This window comes from Passer domesticus, chromosome 1, assembly GCF_036417665.1.
Source record: "Passer domesticus isolate bPasDom1 chromosome 1, bPasDom1.hap1, whole genome shotgun sequence".
Taxonomy (NCBI): Eukaryota; Metazoa; Chordata; class Aves; order Passeriformes; family Passeridae; genus Passer; species Passer domesticus.
Window position 1 is genome coordinate 5507025 of NC_087474.1, and position 25530 is coordinate 5532554.

The following is a 25530-nucleotide window of genomic DNA, read 5'->3' on the forward strand; positions in this document are numbered from 1 at the left end:
TCATTATTTACAGTGAGGGTGGTAAAGAAAAGAGTTTTCCACTGTCAAAACAGGAAAGGAGCAGATTTTCAGACAGAAAGCCAGCACAAAAACTAAAGCTGTCGTGTTTCTGCTCATACACTAGACCACTTGCACCATAAAGCAGAGCATCCCATAAACACCCCGACTAGTGCAATCACAGCACATCAGTTTCAAATGCCATTGCAATTGTCAAGACAAAACAATTGCCAAATTGTGTTTTACTCATGCTTTTTACTACTTGGACAAGGACTGTGGTATTTATAATCTAGCCTTAAAATTCAAGCTTTACACCACTAGGCAGTTTACCAAGCAGATGAGTAATGGAGCCTGGGTGGGCTCGGGGACCGCTGGCCTCCCCAAAGGGGTCATGCCCCTCTCCTGTGCACCACCACCTGCCTGCTGTCCCCATCCCACACCCTGTGCTCCTTGCAGCAGGCACAGGGAAAGCCCAGATTCAACTCTCATCGGCATCCAACTTCTCCCCAAACCCAGGAGACAAAAATGATGCAAGCAGGCAGCGAGTAAGTCAAACAACAGCTCCACAAGCAGGGCATTGTGCAAGCAGGGCTGCACAGCTGCCCACGGCCACGGGCAGCACAGTGCAGCTTATCTCAACAGGAAGGGTTTCTCAATCCTTGCAACTGCCCACACAAGGCATCAGTAAACAGTTTGTCCTGCTCAAGAACAACAGCTACTGAAGAGCTGCAGTTCTGTTGGCAGTGGAGATGCAGTTTCTTTAACCCATCTTTTGCTATTAAAACGCATGGTTATGTAGTTTGTGTGATCATTAAACACTTAACAGCTGGCAGCATCTCATCTACTCCTACCACAGGCATAGCACCTTACCTAAGCTAGTCTCTAGACCAGCTTGGTAACTAGACTTACCTAGTTAGCCTCCTTAGATTGTCTTTAAGTCTACCCAGTCTTGCCCACAGAAGTACTTTAGGCCTTGCCACAAAAAGCACTCAAATTCCATAATGAAATGTTGTCAGCCACATCAAATTAGGTAAGTCTGGCTGCACTTACACTGCAGAGATGAAGTTTTTTAACCAAAAGATACACTTGATTTAATTTGAATGTCGGGATCTTTATCTTCTTTAATTCACAATACCAAGATGCACAAAAAAGGAGACACTGGCATTTCCACAGTGCAGATTATCCATCCTCACAGCACAGAGTGGGACTGAACGAGTTCCTGGAGCCCATGGAGGCTGACTGGGTAGCAGCATCCCTCTCTGACAAAGATCCTCTCACAAGATAGTCTGCAATCTCAGAACCCATCACTAGCTCATCATTCATCTCAGGCCACATCGTTAGCAACTTTCTACAGTTAATTAAGATACCCCCCAGGTACTAATTACGGCTGTGTAGTTCCTGTTTTGCTGATCATTGCTTTGTATTTGGTGAATTAGTCTAATGACTATAAAAATTATACATCTGGGTCAATAAAAATTCTGTTTCTAAATCTCTGGAGGCAGCAATACAATGAGTAGTTTGTGTTTTACTTAGATGCAACTTAATTCTACTATGAGACTTTTAATCGTGAGGAATTATAAAAGCATCTACACTGAGCTGTAGTTTTATACATTTTTGTAGTGATTTCCTTGTGATGTCAGCATTACAGTAACAGGATTAGAAAACTATTTTCTGATGCTTAAAGACAAAACTCTTCCCCAATTCCTACACTTGCTCATGATACTCATGCTTTTGCAACACAGAGTGGTGGCACTCCTCTCAACATGCTCTCTGAGCTTTCTGGAGGACAGGCTAAAGGTTGTAATTCTGAGGGAGTGAAAGTTGGAGGACCTCAATGCACATCTTTTGGTAAGGTGATAAACAGCTTCACACTCTGCAGAACCCTTTATGACAAACTAAAGAGCAGATGAGCTTCTCAGGACAACCAAAGTTCTTCTTTAACTTCTTTGGCACTCTGTCTCATTGCTATAACTATTCCCTGCCTTCTCCTGCTCTATTTTTTTAAAATTAGCATATAAGGAAATACATTTGAAGTCTAAGGCAAGGTTTTGTAGCAAGAACTGCTTCCGCTGTAAAGGAGGAGTTTCACATGATGGTCTGCAACACCCAAGAGCATGAGCCTGCTGGGAGATGCTCGTTTCCCTTCCATCTGCATTGCACAATCTTCTTGAGGTTTATCAAAGGTATTCCTCTGCAAGCCAGAGGAAATCTGAGAGCAGTCATTTAGAAACAAAGCCACATGGCTTCCTTTATTTTCCTCAGATCTCAAAGCAATTGGTCACACTCACAGGAGTACTTGCAGCCTTTGCTAGGTCGGCAGCAATGAGCCTTCTGAACACAAGCCAAGAGTCCTAATGCTATCTAGATCACATTTCCTGTAAAGAAAGCAAGAAGAGAGCATGTGCTTTATTCCTGATATTTAGCAGCAGGCTTGTTCCATCCTACAGCAGTGCTCATCCCTCAATGCTCACTTAAACTGTGTTGCAATGGATTACATGTCCAAACAAGTATGTAGAGAAAAATTCCATCGCATTCCTGCTATGACTTATACTTCCAGACAGTCCATTTTGTCTCCAATAAAGTCAGTAACTACAGTAAAGGACTGTCAAAAGAAATCTTTCAGTTATTTTAGCATACAGTCCAGTTACCTCTACTTATTACCCCTGCTGGCAGAAAAGCACCAGGCTGCAGCTTTCCTCCTGTTTCCCTTTTAATAAGTTACATGAATTTTAATTCCATGTGTTTACTGTCAGTTGTCAAAGATGGGAAAAGGTGTTACAAAGCTTCCAAAAAAAACCCCAAAAACAACAACCTCTGTGGCATATACCTCACCAGGCCATGGAATGCATGCAAACCTGACTGCATTGAAGATGCTTTGAACAGGTCAGAGGAACTGCAACCTGGTGTTCCTTAACTGCAAAGGAAATTCAGACATTCCTACCCCAGACAGTCAACCTGCATTTCTCGGATAAATACCATCTTCTGTATTCCCTTCAGACTTCCTGCAGAAACTGTGCATCTTTGCAGCACCTTCCCACAGCACAAGGCTTAAAATATTTCAGGTGGCAGCAGAAATTCAATGGCATCAGTAGGTGGGTGGTGAGCAACTGCGTTGTGCATCACTTGTGTATTCTTTTACCATTACTATTATTTACCTTTCCTTTCTGTCCTATTAAACTGTCTTTATCCCAATTCCATTTTATCTTTTTCCTCACCTATGTCCCCAGTCCCACTCTGGGGACTGAATGAATGGCTGTGTGGTGTTCAGCTGCCCAATGGGTTAAACCCTAATAACTTCTAAAGGGAAGTTTCTTAATCTTAAAGATCAGACCCTAACACTGCAGTTTATGACACACGTAAAGGTAAAGAGCCTGAAATTTGTACTGACTTCCTCTCCGAAGGGGCAAAATTCAACTTCTACTGCTGGGTAGAATCCAAGTCCTTTCTCCCTATACACACACTTCAAGCAGCTCATTAGGTGTTTGAATAAACTTGACCTTTCCTTGGATCATCGGGTATATACAACATGAAATGAAATGCCTTGCAAAGATCCTTTCAGGAACTGACATTGTTTCATCATTAAATCAGTTTTAAATGCTATGTCATTAGAAACAACACATCTCTCTTGCTTTAATGCATTCAACTTTTCTGTCTTCAAGGTTTTAGTTTCCACACAAGGGATCAAACTCCCAAATTCCAGTCACTTCTTTCTTGCAGCTAAAGATTTCTGGAATGTACAACCTAAATTGCCATTCTTTCTTCAAGTGAATCCTTCCAGCTGAAGTCACAGCACCAGCTCTACACCCTCTACACAGACACTGCCTGTCAAACTTTCAAGTTCTGGTAGGATATGGGATGAACCCTTCCACACATCTCACCTGCATTTTCAGAGCAGTAAGAGAAAAAGAGAAGCATTACCAAGATGAAAGACCTCAGTTCCACTGACATGCAGGTCTTCCCTAAAACAGACCTTGAGGACTGGAGCCATAGGATTCACTCACAGTTGCCAACACTGTGGCCACCATACACCAATCACTGCTTACAGCCACCACCAAGCAGAGAAACAAATCTTCGAAAATGTCACTAAACCTTTCCTGGCATCATTTAAAAACACAAGTCTAGGAACATGACCCTGAGCATACTGTAACACCAAGTAATACCAAAAGCAGCTGAAATGGGTGAGGAACAGACCATCTTGGCAGTACTACTGAAATGTATATGACCAGGGGGCTTCAGGATCTTCCTGGAACTGCAAGAATAGTAAGAGCTGTACTTCTCTTTCTCTTGTTATAAGATGGCAGAAGGCCATCTTATCACCTGACAAAATCCTGACAGAAGAGTAATGGCAATATTCCATCTCTTGGTAACATTATCCAATCAGATCATGTGATGCATATTTTGTAACTACTGCTAAGAAGTTTCAGCCTTACTCTGCAGAAAGTTCACAGCAAAAGCTGGAGATACAAGTGATTTGTGCCCACAAGGGCAGGCTATGTGTACAACACATCACAACAATACATAAATCAAGCTGCACAATAGCCACTAGAAGACCTTGGCAACAACAGACAGCTCCACTCTGCAGCACAGAATCACAGAATCTCTAGGTTGGAACAGACCTTTAAGATCATCGAGTCCAACTAACACCTCAACTAGACCATGGCACCAAGTGCCACATCCAGTCTTTTTTTAAGCACATCCTGGGATGGTGACTCCACCACCTCCCTGGGCAGATGATTCCAGTATTTGACCACTCTTTCTGTGAAAAACTTCCTCCTTAAGCAGTGTGTACCTGCTAGGTGGTCAGTCAATGTTTCAGGCTCTTTGTGTCACCACTGATGGTCCAAGGTCTGACAAAGGCAATGCCAGCAATGCACATGGCCAATAGACCCTGACACCCATGGACAGCTGCTACCAGCACCCAACATCAGCAGACAGCACCATTCACCTGCTATTGCTACAAGGGGGAAGGCCCCAGGGCTGCATGAAGCATCAGGCACTGCAGTTCCAACCCTGCAACACCAACATCTCTCAGCACAGAACAGGGAAAGTGGTCTTTGGGGATACTGAGAAAGAGTTGTGTTGACTCCTTCTTCCTCCAGCAGAGCAAGACATGGTCAACTCCATCACATCTCTGTCCACAACTGGCAGAGTTTTGATTAATGTTTATATTGTTGAGCCTTGACTATTTCTTGTGTGCTACCCCAGTGGATCTATACATAACCACACCAACATAAAACCAACGTGTGCCTGAACTGTTCTTTCCTCTACACCACAGGTTCTGGTGGCTTTTTGTTGTTACTTTTGTCTCTTCTCCATTTAAGCTCTAGATCTTCTCTGAATTAACCGCATGGGCACCTTCCATCTTACTTCTGCTGATCAGAGAAGCTCCTCCCCTCTATTTATGAGGGTTGAAGAAAGCCACAATCTGTTAAATGCCATCTTCACAGCCTTGCACTTCACCCAGCTGGAGTTAGTCATCAGCCCCTCCCCACCAAGGCTGGCTGCAAGCCTCCTGCATTTACACACTTACCCATCCACCCAAGAGTAGCTGCTGAATACTGAGGACAATCTGTCAACAGGAAGGCAGGTTTAAAGTACTAATAAAGTAATAATATACCAAAATCTCTGCCTGATGCCCATGGGTAAAACAGCAGGGTGAAAATAAGGCTCCAGGGTAAGAATAACATCATGTAGAATACCAGAAGAATCATTAAAGCCCCCAACCTTGGGAAATGTTACGGGAATTTAAGCCAAAGATCTGTCAGATACAACATGACATAGCTGATTTAGCCACAGGGCAGAGAAGATAGAAGATAGGTATTCCTATTTGCTGTATCTTGCTATCAAATTCTTGCCTGCCATGACAGCCAGCTGGCCTTCTCACCTCCCTAACCAGCACATATCCATCTGTTGGCTCATTAGGTGCTTCAAATTAAGAGGTTTTGGATAAGAATCATACTTGCCTATTCTCAGTTTTCATATTATGTAGTACTAAAAGGTCACAACACAAAATTCTGACCTTTGCAGGGAAGAAGAAAAACACAGAACAAATCAAAAAAAACCTCACCACTGCCATCTCACTCCCACCCTCCCTCAAACCCCCCTGAAAGTATCTCAGGAAGAAAAATAAGGATGACGCCTGCAACTTGAAAATAACTTATTTTTCCATTTTTCCACAAGTCAAGCATCTTACAGCCAGTCCTGCTCCAGCACCTGAGGAAGCCCTTGCAAACACAAGCTGGATACTTCACTTTCTAGTGCTCCTCTAACCACACAGCTTAGACAAGCAGCTGAGTTTTGAACTACAGCTTAAGACAACCTGAAGTCAGCTCAGGCTTCAGGAGACACAGCAGAACATTCTATTTGTCCATCTGCACCTCACCCCATCAGTTCTGCAAGTTTCATGTTAGCTCCTCCTCTGTCCTATCACCACACTAAAAGTGGGGATAAAAGTGATAAAAATGTGCAGTTGTAGAAGGACAAGCAGAAAAAAGGTTGAGGTGCCCTAAGACTCCTATATACTCCGTATAAGGAACAAGATTTTGAAATATTCAGACAACTTTTTCTTCCTATCTTCACTGCCCAGAAAAACTTGCCTTACCTTCCAACCGAACCATTTTTATACTTAAGTTTAGCAACCTCAAAAGGTTTATGAAGAGTTTTGATGTTTTTTCTCAAAATATGAAGGTGGAAACAGCACAACCAACACCTTCCTTTTGAATTTATTCACCAGGGTCAAACCATACAAAAGAAGCAAACACCATTTCCAAGACAGCAATGAAGAATAAGGTACTTCAGCACACTAAGAAACATGGTGCTTGTTTATATGCACATTTCAAAGCAGAAACTTCCAGTTCTAATTAAAAAATGCTAATTTTGAAACAGATTTCAGAAGACCAAAAATTTGTTATTGATGGAATAACAAGCCTTGAAGCAAAATACACTTTACTGCATTAATGTCAAGTGCTTGATTGTTTTGACAGATTGTAGGGCAGATTTAATGGAGTTTTCCTTCATATTATGCATCCCAGCTCTTTTGCATACAGCAAGAGTACCTTTAAAGGAGGTCATACATATTGAATGAAGTTTTGGCAATACAATCTGACAAGTTGTTGAAGCTAGACAGATGTATCCCACTAACTCTGGAGACAACGCTGTCAAGAGACACTTTCATATCCTAATTTTGTATTACACTTGCACATGTTTACATCCACACACTGAGGACCACTTATATATTCCATCTTTTCCCAAATTAAAATTAATTTAACTCCATACCCCACAGAACACAAATAACTAAGTTTGGCATGCACAATGTTCTGGTTGCTGTAATCTAAAATACCCAACAACAGTGACAACCATCCCAGAAATACTGACTCCTCAATCCTTGAGATTTTAGTGTCATATTTAAAAACAGTGTTGAAAGAAAAATTCACTGTTTAAAGTATAATCTATCAGGGAATTGTGATTTCTGCAGCTGGTATCTATTCAACATAGACCACAACTTTTCTGAACTAATCCTCCAAGTGTCACACAGGATCTTTCATTCCTTAAAAGCCCTTCAGAAATCATGCACTTAGTCTTATGCCTCATAACCTTTGGCTATTACCCACAAACTCCTGATGATTCCACCCAAATCAAACCGCTGTACATTTCCTCTTTTTGTTCTAGCCTCAAGTTCTCCAATTCACACAAGAAGTCCCATCAGAAAATCTAGCAGACTTCCCTTTTGCAGGAGCCCCCAAGGCTCAAGCAGATCTTTTGCTTGTCCTAACTTCATCTTGTGGAATACTGTACTTCATAATCCAAAATCTGCATTTTCAGAACCTGTGTCATGTTTGCACCAATGCTTCATTCACCACTGTCTCATCCAGCATCCTTCATTTCTTAAAATGTACATGCCCAGCAATCAATGTGTGTATGGGAAACTGAGGAAAAACCAGAGAATTTCAACAATGAAGTAGCTGTGATTCATCCCTGAGCTCCAAGTGCCCATAAACACAACCAAAGGAGGAGTCAGCCAGTATTTGCAAGACACAGATACTTTGAAAGGTATCCTACCAAGACAGAAGACCATGCTGAGAAGCAACACAGTTTAGATTTGTTTCCACTGGCTTTCCACTCAGGAAGGAAATCAGTGACTCCCAATGCCTTTCACTTCATTGGACAGGTTGTAGCCAAGTGGGAAGTCAGCCTCATCTCCCATAGAAATAATCAATAGGACAAGAGAAAACAGTTGTGCCAGGAGAGGTTTAGATTAGATAACAGGAAAAATGTCTTCACACAAAGTCTTGTCAAGCACTGGAACAGGCTGTCGAGGGAACCAGGTGAGCCACCAGCCCTGGAGGGATTTAAAAGGTGTGTGGATAAGGTTTAGTGGTGGACCTGGCAGTGCTGGGTTAAGGGTTGGATTCCATGTTCTTAGAGGTCTTTTCCTGAAGCTTTGGCTTTGATCCACTGCAACATCTTTACCAGCACGTGTTTCCAGAAAATTCCAGATTGTATCACTTGAGGCACCATCTGAATTTAAAGACTTTTAGAACAAGGTTTAGGTTTACCCCAGGTCAAATATTTTTTTTTCCTCAATTCCACATGAATTGATTAGATTTGACTACAGAAGGTTATTTAAACAAGAACCTTCAAGAACTCAGTTTCCCCATGGCTCCCTAGCACACACCTCACCACCTGCACAAGGCCACCTTTTTCCCTCAAGAGAACACGTCCAGTTCAGAAGTTCCACTGCTCAAAGTTGACCAAAAGGCATCCGTGCTTGTCTCAGGTGGTGGAGGAAAACAGATGTGGTTCCATAGCAAGTCTGACTGACAAGAAGTCTGCACTGCTACAAAGAGCCTACACCACCCTCCCCCAAAATCCTGTGCTCCTGACCCCATTCCCCCTGTCAGGCTGCACTCACTGAGCCAACCAGCTGAAGGATACAAAAACTTTCCCTCCTGGTTGCTTTACTTTTTAAATAAATCACTCCTCTGAGCTGGTGGACAGCCTTCCATCATACCAGGGGCAGCAAGGTCTGACTTCCAGCCACAGTGCAGGATTAGCTCAGCTTGGGCCAAGAGGTGTCCCACTACAGAGTTCATTTGCATCTGCCTTCATTATGTGGCAATTGAAAAAAGAAAGTGGTTTGGATGTTTCTTGAGAAAAGCTGCACCTGAAAGCCTGTTTTAGCACTTTGTTCAAAAACTGCCTCAGTTTCCTTCCTTGTGAAAAGTTCAATACAAGCCACTTTACCCCACAAAAACCCCATTTCAGCATCCACCGCACTTTGTACTTCTCCAAAAGGAAATGCCACCAGTAACAGTCCATATTATTATGCTTTTAGTAAACGTAATAATCTGAAATCTTGTTAAAAGGTCTCCTAGGCAACATAAAACATTGATTTTGTCCACACTTCCCTTTTCCCCCATCCCACATGCCCTCATTTAGAGGAGAGCTGCCCTCAATGGGCAGGAGCCACAGTGTAATGCCAATGTCCTGACCAGGGTTGAAAGCAAGAAATTTTAAGGAACAACCATCTCCCAAACACAGGAAGCAGATTTTGCTTTCTCACATTATCAAATTCACAACAAATCTGCCATTCACTTCAAATACAGACCTTGGAAAACAAAAGGGAACCTCTCAAATCCTTAAGGAGACCAATTCATGACTGACAAGGGCCACTTCGTGTTTTTACACACCACGCTTCACGTCTGCAGCTTCTGATTTAGGAAAATTTGAGATGACACCAGCCAATTGACTCATGCAGGATTCGCAGAGCCTGAGTGCATTATGAACATCCCACAGAGAAGCTGTTTCGATTTTGGATGGAATACACAATTAAGTTGATCAGTTTTTAAAGCACGCCCTTGGATGTCACCTTCAGGAGAGCTACAGGAAATTAATCATAATGGCATTTATCACTTTTTAGGCTGCTCTTCTAATCCCGGCTGCGTGGTCACGCCGAGTTTCCGCAGCAGCCTGTACCGCAGAGGTGGCTGCTTCAGCCAGAGCCTACACTCCAGGCAGTGTAGTGTGTCTAAATGAAGAGCTCCAACTTTATATAGCTTATAAATTACAGGATCTACATTTCACTTGGCTTTTCCTGTCGATGTTAACTTCAAGTTGTGTAATCAAACACCAAAACGCCCCCATACACACAAGCAAAACGTGCAAGTGTTGCCATTGACAGATCAGAGCGGGCAGTTTAAGAGTTAATCCTCGAGCAGTGTCCTCAAATAACCCTACGGTGGCTTGATATTACAGCTGAACATGCTGCCTCTAGTGCTTCCAGCGACTGCTATCAAAGGCTGTGTAGCAACTTTCCCTGCTGCAGCCACTATCGCAGCCACGAACACCGAAATGCAATTACAGCTGGCATTTCCAGCCTCATCCCCGTCCCCCGGGAGCTGCAACCTTTCCTCCTGCAGCACTGCCGCACCCTGGCAGAGCCAACTGCGGCCCTGGCCAGGGAAGGGCTGTGGAAGTCATCTTGGCACCTCACAAGGGACAGCAAAACGTAACCTTCCATATCAGCTGGCTCCTGAAGCGCTCAATTTTCCTGGGAAATCTCAGGCTTTCCCATGTTGCGGACGCAGCCGATTGTGCAAACCAAATTACAGCACACGACAGCGGTAGTTTCTCCATTCCTCCTCTGTTGACATTTACACGGGCAATTTATCGCCTGCTAAAATTACCACTTCCCCGTCCAATCCCAGAGGGATCCCTGCTCGGGGCGGAACGCTGCTGTGCGAGCAGATGCCATCTTTCAGACACGAACAGCAAAGCCCCAGCTCCATTTTACACTGCTAACCTCCTGATATTCACACAACTCGTGTTTTTGAGCTACGTTTTGCCATAACAATTATTTTTACTATTTAGAGGTTCATATTGAAGTTACTGCTTTTTCTGCCTTCTTGCTTTTCAAGCAAAGTGGAGGGGGCAGAGGAATTTTTCTAGCTGGATACAATCACCTGGAAGCCTTTCATACAAATCCAATCCTGACAGATCATTTTGTTCCATCAGAGGTTTTTTTTTTGATACCTGCATGCCGCAGTCAGACCATGACTACTTCTGCCTGCAGCATGGTCTGCTCTACACCTACACACACAAAAGAAGTTGATTTATTTATCCAGGGCAGAAAATAGGTAAGTTCCCTATTATTAACTGGATTTTCCCCTCAGAGCCATAAAGTGCCCAGGACAGCATTTTCAGATGACCAGTCCAAACTTGTAAAATTCAGAAAGAGAATTCCTGTTTCTGCAAGTACATCTGTAAAACCAGCAGCACAACTTACCCAAACAGCACAAAAGAAACTGGGCTGAGATAAAGAGCTACAACTGAAGGAGCTGATCCAAACAATACCTTCCTGCTTATCTTAAATCCATCCATTCAATAGAATACATGGAATCCCAGTAATACTTTACAAGATGATCTAAGAAACTTCTTCTTTCCTACAGGCATTTGTGGTCTGAATTTGCACATCTGTTCTATAAACAGAAAGAGAATGAAACTGAGCACAAAGCATTTTTGGCGACTCTACCCTGCTTTTAGAGAGGCTGTTACTCTAAAAAGATTCAGCAAATCTTAGTCCTGCTTGATTTATTTCCAAGCAAATCCATTACTTCCAATTATATTTGGGATATTAAGTTATGACCAAAACACAAATATGAAGATTCTTTTTAGTGAAGGCAGTAACTTTATAAAATTTTATGCTTCATCATGCACAAGACAGATTTCTTCCAGAATCAAATATCAAAGAGCTGATCCACTCTGGTCACTTCCCAGCTAACAGTAATGGAAGTCAAGTTCCTCCGCTGTGAAACTCAGATCTTGGGATGAAATCCATCTGATTTCTACTCAGAACCTTGCTGAGACAAGCACACTTACATAATGGAATTTAACTTTCTTAGGCCAATTTAAGCCTGAGCAAAACCCAACAGAGACATTCTTGTGTGATTTTGTCTCACATCATGCCACGACCTGCATGCTATATCCACAGATAGTCTTCCTCACCAAAAAACAACTCCTAAAGCTCCTGGCTAATACTCTGTCTGCATCTCAGAAAGTATGACTGCCTGGGAATTCACGAGGCTGCCACTGTGATCTCTCCCATCAGCAAAGAATAAGAGTTTCACATATGAAAGGCTTGATGGCGGTGTTGAAAGATAGAGGGAGTGTATTCAAACAAGCAGACTCCTGAATTTTCTATTCTGAGAACTATTATACCAGAATACCACTCCCAACCTCCAGTTTACCTGACAACAGCATCGGGATAAGATTAAAATTTAATGTAAATAAAATAAACAAGGCCTTAGCATGAATCCAGTGCAATTTTCAGACCCTGTTTCACAAATCCCCAGGGAGGGCGTGCCCACCCTTCACTGTACACACTGGTAACCTGAGAGACCCACAGCTGTAGGGAAAAGCTCCCTGCTTGACATACATCATCAAAACCTGGTTATTTCAGCACCTAACTGAGAGAGACATGGGAAAAAGCTCCTTGTTTTCTGACAGCTTCATCCCAAACACTGCAGTAACACCCGGCTTCCCAGAGCAGGTCACCTCAGCTTTCAGGGCCAACCTATGAAACTGCAAGCATTTTACAACTCACCAAAGTTAACCTCCCTAATTCCAGGGTCAAGATTAATGTTAATGGCAAAACAATGCTGTTCCCAAATTACAAAAGGAAATGTAGAAAGCATTTCCTTCCAGTCCTTCGGATTCTGGAATTATTCCCCACTTTAATGAGCATTACCTCTATACAATGCAGCATTTCCTCCAAAAGAAACGTACTTCCTTTTCTACCACCCAAACACTTGTCCTAAAATGAGATTATATCCTTTCTTACCCAGGGTTCAAGTGATATTCTTGCCATCATAATACAAAGCAAGACTTAATCAAAAGTTTCCCTGAGGCCAAACTCAGTCCCCATCCTACTACACTTCAGGAGGGATATCTGGGGAAGCAGAGGACAGTCTAAATCTCACAGGTGAACCTTCCTGCCTTTCTAACAGCTTTACAAGATGGAAGTGGGACCTCAATGGCCCATTTCTACTGCTTGAACTTTTACCTAATTATTTGCCAAGAAATTAAATTACAATGAAAGGAAAATTCCAGTAAACCAGATTCCCACCCCCCTTAATTCTATGTTCGTACAATCTGAAGCTCTCCTAATAAAATTGGTCTTGTCCTATCAAGCCCAATTCCACACTAGTCCCAGAAAACTTTAGCTAAAGAAGTTCAGCAGTAGGTCTTAACAGTTAGGTAATGTTTTGGCCATCCTTTCCATGAGTACTATTGCTCACATCCCCAGCCAAACTAACAACATTACACTACTTCTCTATTTCTCCTCAACTAGTCTTACACTCCACTAATATCTGATTTTCTGACTGCTGCTTGTCAATGTCAACAGATGAAGGACCAAAGTACACCCAGTCCCCACCACAGACTTCCAAAGAACAGAATTTCAAGCATTTCCCCCTTCCCACTTACACTGCCCATTGCTCTGCTGCCACCAGTGCTCAAAGAAGAAAGAAAACATAACACACAGGACAATGAACAGACTGCAACAAGTGATGTCATACAGACTGTGCAAACTGATCAACCTGCTACTCACTGTTCTGTTTAAGGACTGGACAAATTCATCATCCTTTTAACACCAACCTGGCTGCAGCTAGGCACAAAATGAAAGGAAAAGCTCTCCTTATTTAGCCCACTTTTTTATATTTAAAAAAGCTTTTTTAAAGGGTTCTTTATGCTGTGTGCCACATAAGACAAATTACTGATATAGTCACTGCTTTCAATGTAAAAACCCCGTTTATATCAAGAGTAGTATCTCTCTGTAGCATTTTTTTTTTCCCCAACCACACATTATCTTCCACATTGATCTATGCTTTTAACTTTGATCGATTAGCACCGGCTGTACTACAGCTTGTTCCCCCCTGCTTCAAGAGCCCGAATGCTGAAACCTCTGAAACCGTTCTCCATCAAATGCAGGAGAAAAGATCACACTTTTTCATACGGAACAAAACCCTCTATCAGCTGCTACAGACTCGTGCTGGACGCTTCCAGGAAGATCGTCCCAGCGATGAGCCCGGGCTGGATTGTCCCAGCAGCGCCGGGCACAGCCCGGAGCCGAGGCGGCCCTGGGGAACAGCAGGAACGGGGGCAGAAAGAGCCCAAACACGGGCAGCGCACCCGCCTGGCCTCCCCAGCATTTAAAACTGGCTCTAAATCACGGAAACACCGAGCTCGAAAAGTGCTCTGAGGTCCACCAGGGAGCCACCATCACCGCGTCAACCACGGCACTGAGCGCCGCGTGCAGTCCTTGCTGAAACAGCTCCAGGGACGGCGACTCCGCCGCCTCCCCGGGCTGCCATTCCAGTGTCCCATCACTCTTTCTGAGAGCAAATTCTTCCTGCGTCCGACCCAAACCTCCCCGGCCGCAGCTGAAGACCGTGGTTGCCCAGAGCCCGACTCGCACCCGGCCGCACCCTCCTGTCAGGGACTTGCGGAGAGCCGTGAGGGCCGCCTGAGCCTGCTCTCCTGCGGGCTGCGCTGCCCCGGCCGCCCCTCACAGGACACGCGCTCCAGACCCTTCCCCAGCTCCGCCGCCCTTCTCCGGGCTCGCCCCACATGGAGCCGGCCCCCAGCACAGCAAAGCCGGCGGGGCAGGAACCCTCCCGGCAGCTCCCCCGACCCCGCTTCCCCGGGCTGCGTCCGGGCAGCGCGGGGGGCGAAACTTCCTATTAAGGGCAGGGCGGCCGCGGGCCCGCAGCTCTGCGGCGCCGCCATGGCGGGGCCTCCCTCGCTCCCTCCCTCGGCCCGCGGCTGCGCGCTCGGGGCGGCGGGAAGCGCCGCTGCCTCCGCTGCACCTGCCGCGGCCGCCGCGGGGGAGGGCGATGCGGCGGCACCCGGGGCCGCCCCCGCCGCGCAACCCGCGCCGCGCTCACCCACGCTCCGGTAGCCCAGGATCGCGATCTTGCGGGACTTGGACGGCGGCATCTTCTCCCCCGCCCGGCCCCGAACCACATCAAGGGCGGCGGCTGCGGCGGAGGGCGGCGGCGGGCGGCTGTGGGGGCGCGGGGCGCGGCGCCAGCGACATGCGGGGGGCGCGGGGGGAGCGGCGGCGGCCGGAGCGCGCTCGGGACGCGCGGCGCTGGCAGCGGCGGGGCCGCACCACGTGACCGCCGCCGCCGCGCGCCGGCCCCGCGTACGCACCTGCGCGTCACAGGAAAAAACTCCCTGCGTCACCCCCGCCCGGCGCGCGCGCCCCCCCCGGCCCCGCCGCCGCTCGCCGATTGGCCGGCGCGGCGGCGGCAGCGGGCGGGGATTGGCCGGGCGGCGGCAACGGCCGCGTTCGAAGGGGAGGGGGCGGGGCCGGGCGGGCAAGGGCGAGCGGGGACGAAGGGGTGGGGGGGGGGAGAATGGGGGGGGGAGAGGCGCGCGCCGGGGCCCCGCGCGCGTGCGCGCGCCGCGCGCGGCGGTTGGCGCGTTCCGCGCGCGCTGCCCCGGCCCCGCCCCCACCTCCCTCAGGCCCGGCCCCGGCCCCGTCCCTCATCCCGGACCCTTATCCCGGACCCTCATCCCTGTCCAGGGACCCTATCCCTGTCCCTTATCCCTCTCCAGGGACCCTATCCCGGTCCCTTATCCCTCTCCAGGGACTCTGTCCCCGTCCCTGTGCCGGTGCCAGTCTTGTCCCCGGGCCCAATCCCATCCCTGTCGCCGTCTCCTTCCTCATCCCCTTCGCCATCTCTTTCCCTGTCCCCGTGCACATCCCTGTTCCCATCCCTGTTCCTTTCCCTGTCTCTATCCCCATCCTGGTCCCTAACCCCGTCTCTATCGCCATGCCAATCCCGCCCGTATCCCCATCCCCGTCTCTATCCCCATCCTGGTCCCTATCGCCATCCCAATCCTGCCCGTATCCCCATCCCTGTCTCTGTCCTTGTCCTGGTCCCTATCCCGTTCCCATCCCCGTCTCTATCCCCATCCTGGTCCCTATCGCCATCCCAATCCCGCCCGTATCCCCATCCCTGTCTCTATCCCTATCCCGTCTCTATCCCCATCCTGGTCCCTATCCCCCTCCCAGTCCCGTCGCTGGCCCTGGCCCCATCCCAATCCCGCCCGTATCCCCATCCCTGTCTCCATCCCTGCCCCGTCTCCTTCCCCATCCCCGCTCCTCTCCCCATCCCAGGGACTCCCCTGGCGCTGTCCCTGCCGTGTCCCCGCCGGCTCCAGGCTCCCGTGCCTGCTTTGAGTTTGTTGGAATTTGTTCCAGTTTTTCTCGGCGCCTCCCCGAGCGTTCCCCGTGCGCGCCGATGATTTATGGAGAAACGTCGGGTCCCAGCGTCCATAAAGCGCTGGGAACTGCACGGGAGGGAGGGAGGGAGGGCGGCGTTTGGGAGCTTGGGAATGGTTAAGATCCAAGCCGTGGAGAGTTTTACACTGTGAAAAGGGGGCTGCGTGTACTGGTGGTGGCTGCAGCACTTGATGGATGCAGAATTTAAGGGAGAAAGACACTAAGACGGGAAAGTCGTGTTTCCCCTCTCTACTACAGGTTTGGAACACTTTGGGTTAATACCTACCCCTTACACATTTGCTTGAAAAATGAATGTTAGTCAGAATTAACTATTTTAAATGTACATCTTGTCTTTTTGGGGAACACTGATACCCAACATGCAATTATGCCAGGGTACAACAAACCACCCTAACAGCTGGGTGATGTTAAGGGACATGGACTGGCTTCTCCCTGATCTCACCCATCCACTCCCAGATGTTCATCTAACTGGTGAGAGGGCAGGGAACTAAAGCAAAAGAAAGCCATTTGTACACAAAAGTGATTCACTTCTGGAGGAGCAGACAGGCTTTCAGGAGATACCTACATTTTTTGGGATAGTCTAATTATACCCTTATCTTCTGGATTATGGGGTTTTACAGGACAAGAGCTGGTAGCCTGTTAAACAGCAGGAATAACAGCTTTCAGTGAATAGGGACATGATGGAAGGATAGTTATTTCCTGAGGAAACACGGGGGTTTGTGCTTTCCCAGTGATGGCTGTGGTGATACAACTGCACGCTCATTCTGTGTCCAGCCTTTCCCACTCACTACAGCAGGTTCCCACCTTGAGGATGGGATTGGTGGGATTTGGAGAGCCTGCAAAAAAGCAGCACTCTGTGGAAATCCAGCGTTTGTGAACAGGGATCCTGCTCAAAGCTCCCCGAGCGTGCAGAGGGACAGCCCTGCCTGGTGTGCAGCACCAGACTCCTCTTTGTCCTGTGTTTGTGACAGACACCATTGTTTGTGAAGCACATGAGGATTGCAGTAGCCATGATCCTGCAGGACCAGCCCTTGGAGCTGTGCCATCATCCTCACATTCATTCCTTCTGGAACCATGCCATGGTCCAAAATGTGGGCTTTTTACTGAGCCTGAAGACTGAGAGGACTGAGATAAGAATTACCTTCCAATGACATACGTGGATTTGGAAAAATAGCTGAATTTTCTGGTAGTGATGCTTTCAATTTCCATCTCCTTACAGTTCTTATTCCTTGCCTGTCATATTTTGGCACTGGGCTTTTTACTCTGGTGAAGCCTAACTTGTATTTGCAGGATATATATTCTTATCCCTCCACATGCTCAGAGTGATGAGCATTTTTCTCATTTGTGGGAGTTTCTGGTTTTGTTCCCTCCATTTCTTTTGACTAGGTATTTTCCATTACTCTCTTTTTCTTATCCCACTCTCCTTTTGGAGCTGTTTATTTATCTGGTTTCTGTTACCTTGCCCCTGGCTCACTCTGTGCTTGTTTAGGGGAGTTCACTACTGCAGGGTTTCTGTTCTTTGCTCTTTATTTGCTTTATTGCCTCAAATTGCAGTGGAGCTGTCTCACCTTAGGATGCTTGTCTGCAGCAGCACAGAACTCATCCATCCCGGGCATGGGTTTATTTCGAAGAAAAACCTTTAACTTCCTTTTCTTCCACTGTTCCTTTGGAGGGAATTGCCTAATAATCCTTCCTCCAGCAGGATCCTGTAAGTGCTTCATTTCGTCTTGGCTGGGACACTGGGAACACAGGGAAACACAGAGCTTTCAGGGAAGTTTGTTGTTTTTCCATGCTCTAGGGCTGGGTGACACTGCTGATGGCCTTTGGCAGCACTCTGGGACGCTGCTACTCAGGAGGCAAGAGCTTAGGCAGAGGTGAGAGGCTCTGGACTGTGGAAAGGCTGCATTTCTGCTGCCCAGGTGAAATCTAAACACTTCTGGAGTGCTTTGAGCAGAGGGACAGCACACCTGTGCCTGTGAGTGTCCAATGCAGGCATTGTGCATTATCTGAACTCCTGTTGTTTGTACATTTAGGGCTGAACAGCTCCACATATCCCTTTGCTAAATCCTCTCCCCTGTAACAATCCAGGCGTGATGCTCAGGTTGTGTTTTCCCAGGGCAGCATTCCACAGCATCATTGCATTAGCAATTGGGGTTGTGCCTTGTGCACTCCCTGCTCCTGCTGCAGCCTCCTCAGGTCTGCAGTGTTTGCACATTGAGCTCCTGAGGATTCAGAGAGCTGTGGGACAAGCGACATGCCCTGTGTGTCCAGACCTTCCCCCTGCCTCCCTCTGCCAGGTACTCCCTCAAATCCAACACAGCCTTGTGATCAGCTCAGATGATAAATGACATTAATGTTACTGTAAACGAGATAACGTGCTCAAAGCATGCAACACATCAGATGTGGCTCTGAAAGACAAGAGACAAGGGGGGAAACAGCAAGCAGGGCTGGAGTGAGTGCCTGTGGGGAGATCAGGATGCTGAGGGAGGCTGCACAAACAGTGCATGGCTTTCTTTTGTTGCCTGGATCTACTTTCTGTGATGGAGAAAGAACCACAATAGATTTCATGCAGTAAAGGTAACTCAAGAGCCAAGTATTTTTACACTAATCCAGTAGGTGCAAACCCACATCCAGCTACTCTAGAAATGCAGAACAGCTCTGACTTGTACCTTCAATTCCTGCAGCAGCAATTACCAGCACAATTACCTGCTCTCTCCTTCAGCAAAGCAGAACCTTCCCAAGGAGTGTTTTGAAGTGTGTCCAGTGTTTGCACTGGGCGTGCTTCCACAGGCACAGCACAGCCCTTGCTGCCCACAGAGGTTACAAAGTACATTCAGTTCAGCCTTGCACTCCTTTCTGCTCCCTCCTGCCTTTTCACAGTGATTGTATTTTGCAATATTCAGATAGAAACGTTGGTAGAAGCAAATGAAGGGATTAATCCAGTTCAGGGGGCTGCTGACACCACGGGTTGGTGCCCTACAGGTCCTGCTGTGCAGCTGGCAGGGACACACATTCCACAGGGTTTGTTCTGAAGGAATGGGTTTGATGTGTGAGCACAGGTCACCTCCTGCCCATTCGCTTCAGCAGGAACAGGTCTGACTGCAACCACCAGAAAACAAATGAGTACCAAGAAAGTGACTTTCAAAACCACATTTAAATGAAGTCCTGAAGTGAAGAGTAAAGAGCAGTGTCTGCAGAACATTCTTTTTGCATAAATGCATTATGTGGGTACAAGGGTAGCATTAAATTATCCGGAATGGCATTTTCCTCTGGAAATTACCCTTAATAAGTGTTCAATATGGGTGAAAGTTCACAGAAACTTTAGAAGTAAACTGGTTACTTCTAAAGCTGCCTGGAGAGCTCAGAGGGAGCAGTTACAGGGCCTGCTGTGAGACAGGATTAAGCACGTGTGGTTTCACTTCTAGCTGGACCAAAACTGAAAAACTCCAACTTACCCTCCAAAAATGGCAAGAAGTGTTCTCCATGTGCAGTCTTGGAACTGCTTCAGTCAGATTCCTCCTGTCTGCCATGAGACAAGAGCTCAGGCCTTGGAAATCAAGGCTTGCTCTTTCTGTTTTACTCCAACATTCCCAGCACAACAGTATCCCTTAATAACACATGAATAGGCCTCAGATACACAAAACTGGAATTCACTTCCTAGAAAACAGCAAATACTCTCTGATCTCAGACCTTTTACCTAAAGGATTCCAGAAGTAAAACAGGAAAATGTTTTTCATGAATGTCAGCAAAGGGTGATGTTTTCCTCAGCTCAGAGCATCTCTATGTACTGAAAAATACTGAGGGCTGAAGTCTACTAAGAAACATTTTCTTACGCCTAAGCAGTTAAAAATATCCAGAGCAGGTAAAAGCCCTTCAAAGACAAGCCCTTCAGAATAATTATCTTTCACAGACACCTCTTGCTGTGCAAGGAAATGCACAGGAAAGCAAAGGCATCAATCACGTGTTATTACAGTCCTGCTGGTTAAAACAGAACCCATTTCTTCTCCTGCACTGCTGAGCAGGCTTTCAGGAGTCACAGGGGACACTTACTGACCCCTCCATCTGCAGCATGGTCCTGACTGTGACAAGAGAAGGAGCTTCTGGAGCTGTTGCTGCGGTCTCAGACCTGTAAGTACTGCTTGCTGCCTGTCCAGAGGGGAGAATGCACAAGAACTGGAGTCTAATGACATTTTATTAATTCTTTTTCATGGCTGAGACCTCTAATGAGCTACATGAAGAGCCCTAGACGGAAGCTTTAGTTACACTTTCCCTTTAATCTGGACCATGCGGCAGCGCTGCTGAGTCACCCCTCCTCCCTCCACCCTCATTTACCTACTCCTGTCCCTCCCTAATGCTGGAACAAGCATTTTTCTAGCTCTGTAGAAAACTGATGTGCATTAAAAACGACAAGATTTCTTTAGTTTGTTTACTGCACCAGCACTGGCTCTTGTGCCAGCAGAAGCAGAGTGTATTTGATGGCACTGCTGTTTATTTGTGCTGGTGGGGTCACATCGTGGTTCTGCCACTCACAAATGCAGATTTCAGAGCTGAATTCCAGAAAGAAAGGGTGGAAATTCTCTAAACACAGTTTTGTGCTACTGAGGAGGCTGTTCTCCCTACTTTTGCTAGTCCCGTGTCCACAGCATGTCAACAGCAGTTGTAATAATGTGAAAATGGGAAGCTTGTATGTGGTTATCTGCAAACTGCAAATTCATTCTGGCTTTCTGCACTCTGCAGCACGCAGGCAGGCCCACAGCATCTGCATGAACAGGGACAGAAGAATTTGTGCTATAAAATAGATATAAAAAAATTACCAGTGGTTCAACCTTTATCTTTCAAAATACCTTGACCAGAGGGCTGAAAAATGTGCTCACGAGTGATAGAGTGATGCCAGGATGCTTTTGGGCACCTCCCTGCCACCCCATCTCCCAGAGGAGGCTGCAGTGCCTGTGCTGGAGCAGAACCTTGCTTTCACAGAGCTGCATTCATGTGGTTTGTGTGGCATTTGCAGGCAGCACTGCCCACTTAATCGGTTTCCTACCACAGATTCTCCCCTCCACACACCCTGTGAAGAATGAGAGCCACTATTTTTAGTTTGAATCGCTCCATCTCCCACACGAGGATAATCAGAGCTGGGCTGGTGTCAGCTCTGATGGCAGCAACCTGCACCAGGTTGTTGTTCTTAGGACAAAGCAGCTGCTCCAGTTCAATACCACCTGGAATTGCAGGGAACAGAGTCAATATTTACCCAGTCAGAAAAGGTGCTGGCAATGTTTTTCACAAGGTAAGAAAGTGGAAGAAAGTCTAAGTGAACAGTTTCCATCATGTACTACAGGAATATTTTTAGTTAAAGATGCCTGTAAAAAGGAAGTTTTCACACATTTAGTTCAGAATTTAAATTCTTGCAGAAAGGAGAAAAGTTCTGAAGAAAGTTTTTCATTGCTATTATTACTATTATATTTACATTTTATAAGCAAACTGAAAACTGTTCACCTTTTACCTCCATGTTTATAAATGAAAAAATATTGTATCCCTTTCCTGCATTATTCCAGTGCAGTATTCAGGCTAGAAACACAGTACAGAAGTTCTAACTACAGTATTCCATCAGCATAAGCCACCTTTAAATTCAGAGGAAAATAAGAATACTCCTGGGTTTGCACTAACCCCAATGCATGTACATTCATACATGCGAAAGAACTTGGCACGAACTGCTAAAACCAAACTGATGTTGTAGGGTTTAATTTCTTCCATCTACAAGAATCTACAATTATAAAAGTCTCATCTTCAAACTTTACAGTACATTTACATCAGCAAATACCCCACAGCTTTCCTCACTCCTCCGCTTCTGTACAAATCATATACAATAAAAAGTTTCGGGTTTTTGTTGTACAAACATCATTTTACACTTTAATACAGGTGAAAATATTGTCCTCTGGCACCTCATTTCCTCCGTGGTGCCTGTGTATGACAGGACAGAGCACTTTCAATCCACGCTTCCAAAATCTTCAGCTCAAGTAACAGACTGGTGAACAGGGCACAGCTTCTGCAACTCCAAAGTTTTAAATAATGAGAAAAATCTCCCACTTGTTTGTATAACAATCAACAGTTTATTAATGGATATGGTGAAATTTTAGCTATCCACCAAAGATGTGTAAAAAATTGTCATGAAAGTAAAAATAAATAAAGCTGTTTTTAAATCAGTCTTGTTTTACATTTCAGTTCAGAATGCAACATTGAACACAAAACTGTCATTGAAGTTTTAAAGAAGTCTACCGATACCCAAATTACAGCTTTTATGACAAATCTAATGAGAACTGAAACTGATTTGGTTTTAGGTTTAAAGACTTTCACATTCAAATACAGTGTCTCGTTTAGCACAACACTTCCTTTGACAGTGATGGGCAACAGTGATGACATATTGCTGTATTTTGACATAAGGCACTATGATATGAATATGCCATACACTTGCCTTATGCCACATATATCCATTGCTGACCAGTGACTTCTGTCAAATACAAAATGAAGAAGTTTCGGAATACAGTGCATTTTAATGAAGGACATCATGTGAAGTCTTCCAGCAAATGTTTCGAAGACATGTTTTGAAATACGAGCCTACATTTTAACATAAGCTTTTGTCATGCTGCTTTTTTTGCGACATCACTGGGGGGAAGAGACTCATCATCCATCACTAAGTCCCAAAACACATTCTCAACCATCCTGCTCTGTTCCACTGCAGTCACTGCTCTTGAGACAAACGACCCAGAAACTCTGTTCAAGTTCTCCTACAAATGTTCACATTCACAGCAGTCATTCGCTCTCGTTCTCCTTCTGTTTGGCACCTGGAACAGAAGAGGAAAGCAGCTCTCATTTCCTTGGCCACACAAAATTGGAGCAGCTCATTCCAATTGCTGCAACTTTCCCTGATCACATTACCAAAATCACACTCCTAAATGCAACATTTACAGAGAATAAACTGCAGGATTGCTAAATGCCAACGTGAGACAGAGCGAGGGAGGCTCGAGACCATCACTGCTTTAATTTTACTGCTAAGTTTAAGTAACCCTTCTGGGAAGTTACTCCAAATGCCTTTGAAGATTCTCCCCAGCACATAAAAAAATATTTGTTTAAAAACTCCTAACTAAAAACCCACAGCCCAAATCTGTCCCTCAGCTTAGAGCCAAGCTTAATCATCCTAACAGCCCCCAGAAAATGAGTCCTGCTTGAGCACAAACGATGTAAGGATTTAGTTTAACTACACTTTGTTGATGGACCCATTTTTCCTGGCTCAGAGGGAGATTTTGCTTACAGCAGGGATCTGAGAGACCTGTCCAGCAGGACTGTGCAGCATCTCACCTCTTCTCCAGATACTCAAACATGCTGGGCAATGACTGAACCCTATGGTGAGCTTGATTCAGCATCCAACTCCACAGAATAAGAATCTCTTGCCAGAAACCTGGCGTTGCTACTTGTAATGTATTATCAAACACTGAAAGATTCATTAAATGCTTTCACATCACAACTGTTAATTTTTTCCCAAACACAGGCTGGTCTTAATTCCTGCCAGTCAATACATTTTCCTTTCCATCTGTGAAGAGAACTGGACAAGTGATTTATCTGGTGTTCTTAGGAGCAAAGTCACACTTCATACTCTACAAATCAGATTTACGTGGCAGACATCCTCCCTGCATGAGACAAATTCTAGTCTAAAATTGGGCAGTTGCCTGTGGAAATGCAACCTGATGCCTAACTGCTCCCCAAAAAGCCTTCCCTCACCTCCTCTCTTCCAGTGGCACAGCCCTGCCCTCCCTGCTGCTGTCCTCAGTACCAGACTGTTCTGTGGGCAGGTTCCCTGTGCCAGGCTGACTAAACTGCAGCTTTTTTGCTGGCTCAGTGAGTTAGAGCAGCTCAGGGACCTCAGAGCATGGTGCTGCCCCAGAGTGGGAGCAGGAATTTCCCTTTGCAATAATCCCAGAGCACTTTTAGCTCAGTTCAGAGTCCCAGCAGAGGTGTCCATGTGACTCCAGCACAACAAAGCTCTTGGTTTGTCAGCATCCAAATGCAGCTTTTCTGGCTGAACTTTGCACCACTGGCACTAAAATCTGCTCTCCTGGGATCCTGCTACCCTCCAGTCACGGATGAAACTCCCTCCCCTGCCAAGACTGGCTGCTTGTCTTCACAGCTCCCTCTTTTTCTCCAGGCAAGGATTCCATCTGACCCAGACCCCTGGGCTGATTTCTCAGAGATTTCTCTGGGTTCCTTGCTCTGCTCTTGCTCTTCCAGATCATTAAAAGGAACCAGATGTACTGACACAACACCTCCAGCAGTAAGGCTGATTGCTTCTCTTCAGAACAGAAATATTTCTATTTAAACAAGGTACATTACTTTTTTTTTTTAAGTCTACAGAGGAAAAAAAACCCCACTTTTATGTAATTATGTTATCTATCAGGGCAGGTAAGAGATTTCAGTTAAGCTCACATATTGACTTTTTTGAGTTTTTTTGAAGTGTGTACCTGGCTCTATTTGTCTGATTTTTTTTCTTGAGGCAAAATAATAATAATCCTCCAGACATTTTGCCTTCCTCACAGAGCCAGAACAGGGTTTTGCTTTAGTTCTTGTGACACTGAAGTAATTTATGAGGTCAAAGTGAAGTTACAATTAAGAACATAAAGCAGGTTAAGAAATTGGGCAAAACTTAAAACCAAAACCAAACTAAACCCAGCCAAACCAAACCCTCACAACAAAGATAAAAATAGCAGAAATAAACCTACTGCTGGATCCTTTTGTTAAAAGGAACCTGGTCATGTTTAGATTGATCACTAGAGATTTAGCCTGATCAAAAGGCAGTTTTATACTGGAAGAGTTCTGGTGGGCTGAGGTTCCATCTCTGACTTAAGCTGTGCCAGCCAAGCATAGCTGGACAGCAGCAAACCTCCAAAAAGTGATTTTTTAGTGGAAAACACAGCTGTGACCACACTTGGCCAGAGCACAGAAACTCAGAAGGTGACCTGCTGTAGATGTTGTCTATACATTCAGCTTCATCCACTTAAAATATCAATCAAGACTTTTTTTTTTTCTCCTAGAAAAGATATATGAACAGCAGGGACATTCATGAATCTTCTGCATGCCCCCCTCAGTGACCAGGAGACTGACAGTTAATATTTTGTCAGCTTTTTTTGAAATTACTTGTGTATTTAAGAACTATAATCAGTCAGAAAAGCTGAAAACCA

General features: G+C 45.7%; 2 protein-coding genes and 1 long non-coding RNA gene across 9 annotated transcripts in view; 1 reads left to right on the forward strand and 2 right to left on the reverse strand.

Annotated features, from left to right (window-relative positions):
- The window catches only part of RHEB (Ras homolog, mTORC1 binding), a 38259-nt gene extending 23081 nt beyond the window's left edge, over positions 1–15178 (reverse strand). The window contains exon 1 of the mRNA XM_064432497.1: positions 14940–15178. Within this exon, the coding sequence (XP_064288567.1) occupies positions 14940–14991 (52 nt within the window). The 5' untranslated portion in view covers positions 14992–15178. The remainder of the gene's footprint in view (positions 1–14939) is intronic.
- Positions 15179–16369: 1191 nt separating this feature from the next.
- Positions 16370–22791, forward strand: LOC135308175 (uncharacterized). Its single transcript, XR_010368725.1, has 2 exons — positions 16370–18278; positions 20326–22791. It is a non-coding gene; the product is annotated as an uncharacterized LOC135308175 (long non-coding RNA).
- PRKAG2 (protein kinase AMP-activated non-catalytic subunit gamma 2) overlaps positions 22016–25530 on the reverse strand; it is a 210484-nt gene continuing 206969 nt past the window's right edge. For all 7 annotated transcript variants that reach the window (XM_064431668.1, XM_064431726.1, XM_064431760.1 and 4 more), the window contains one exon: positions 22016–23142. In XM_064431668.1, the coding sequence (XP_064287738.1) occupies positions 23111–23142 (32 nt within the window). In that variant the 3' untranslated portion in view covers positions 22016–23110. The remainder of the gene's footprint in view (positions 23143–25530) is intronic.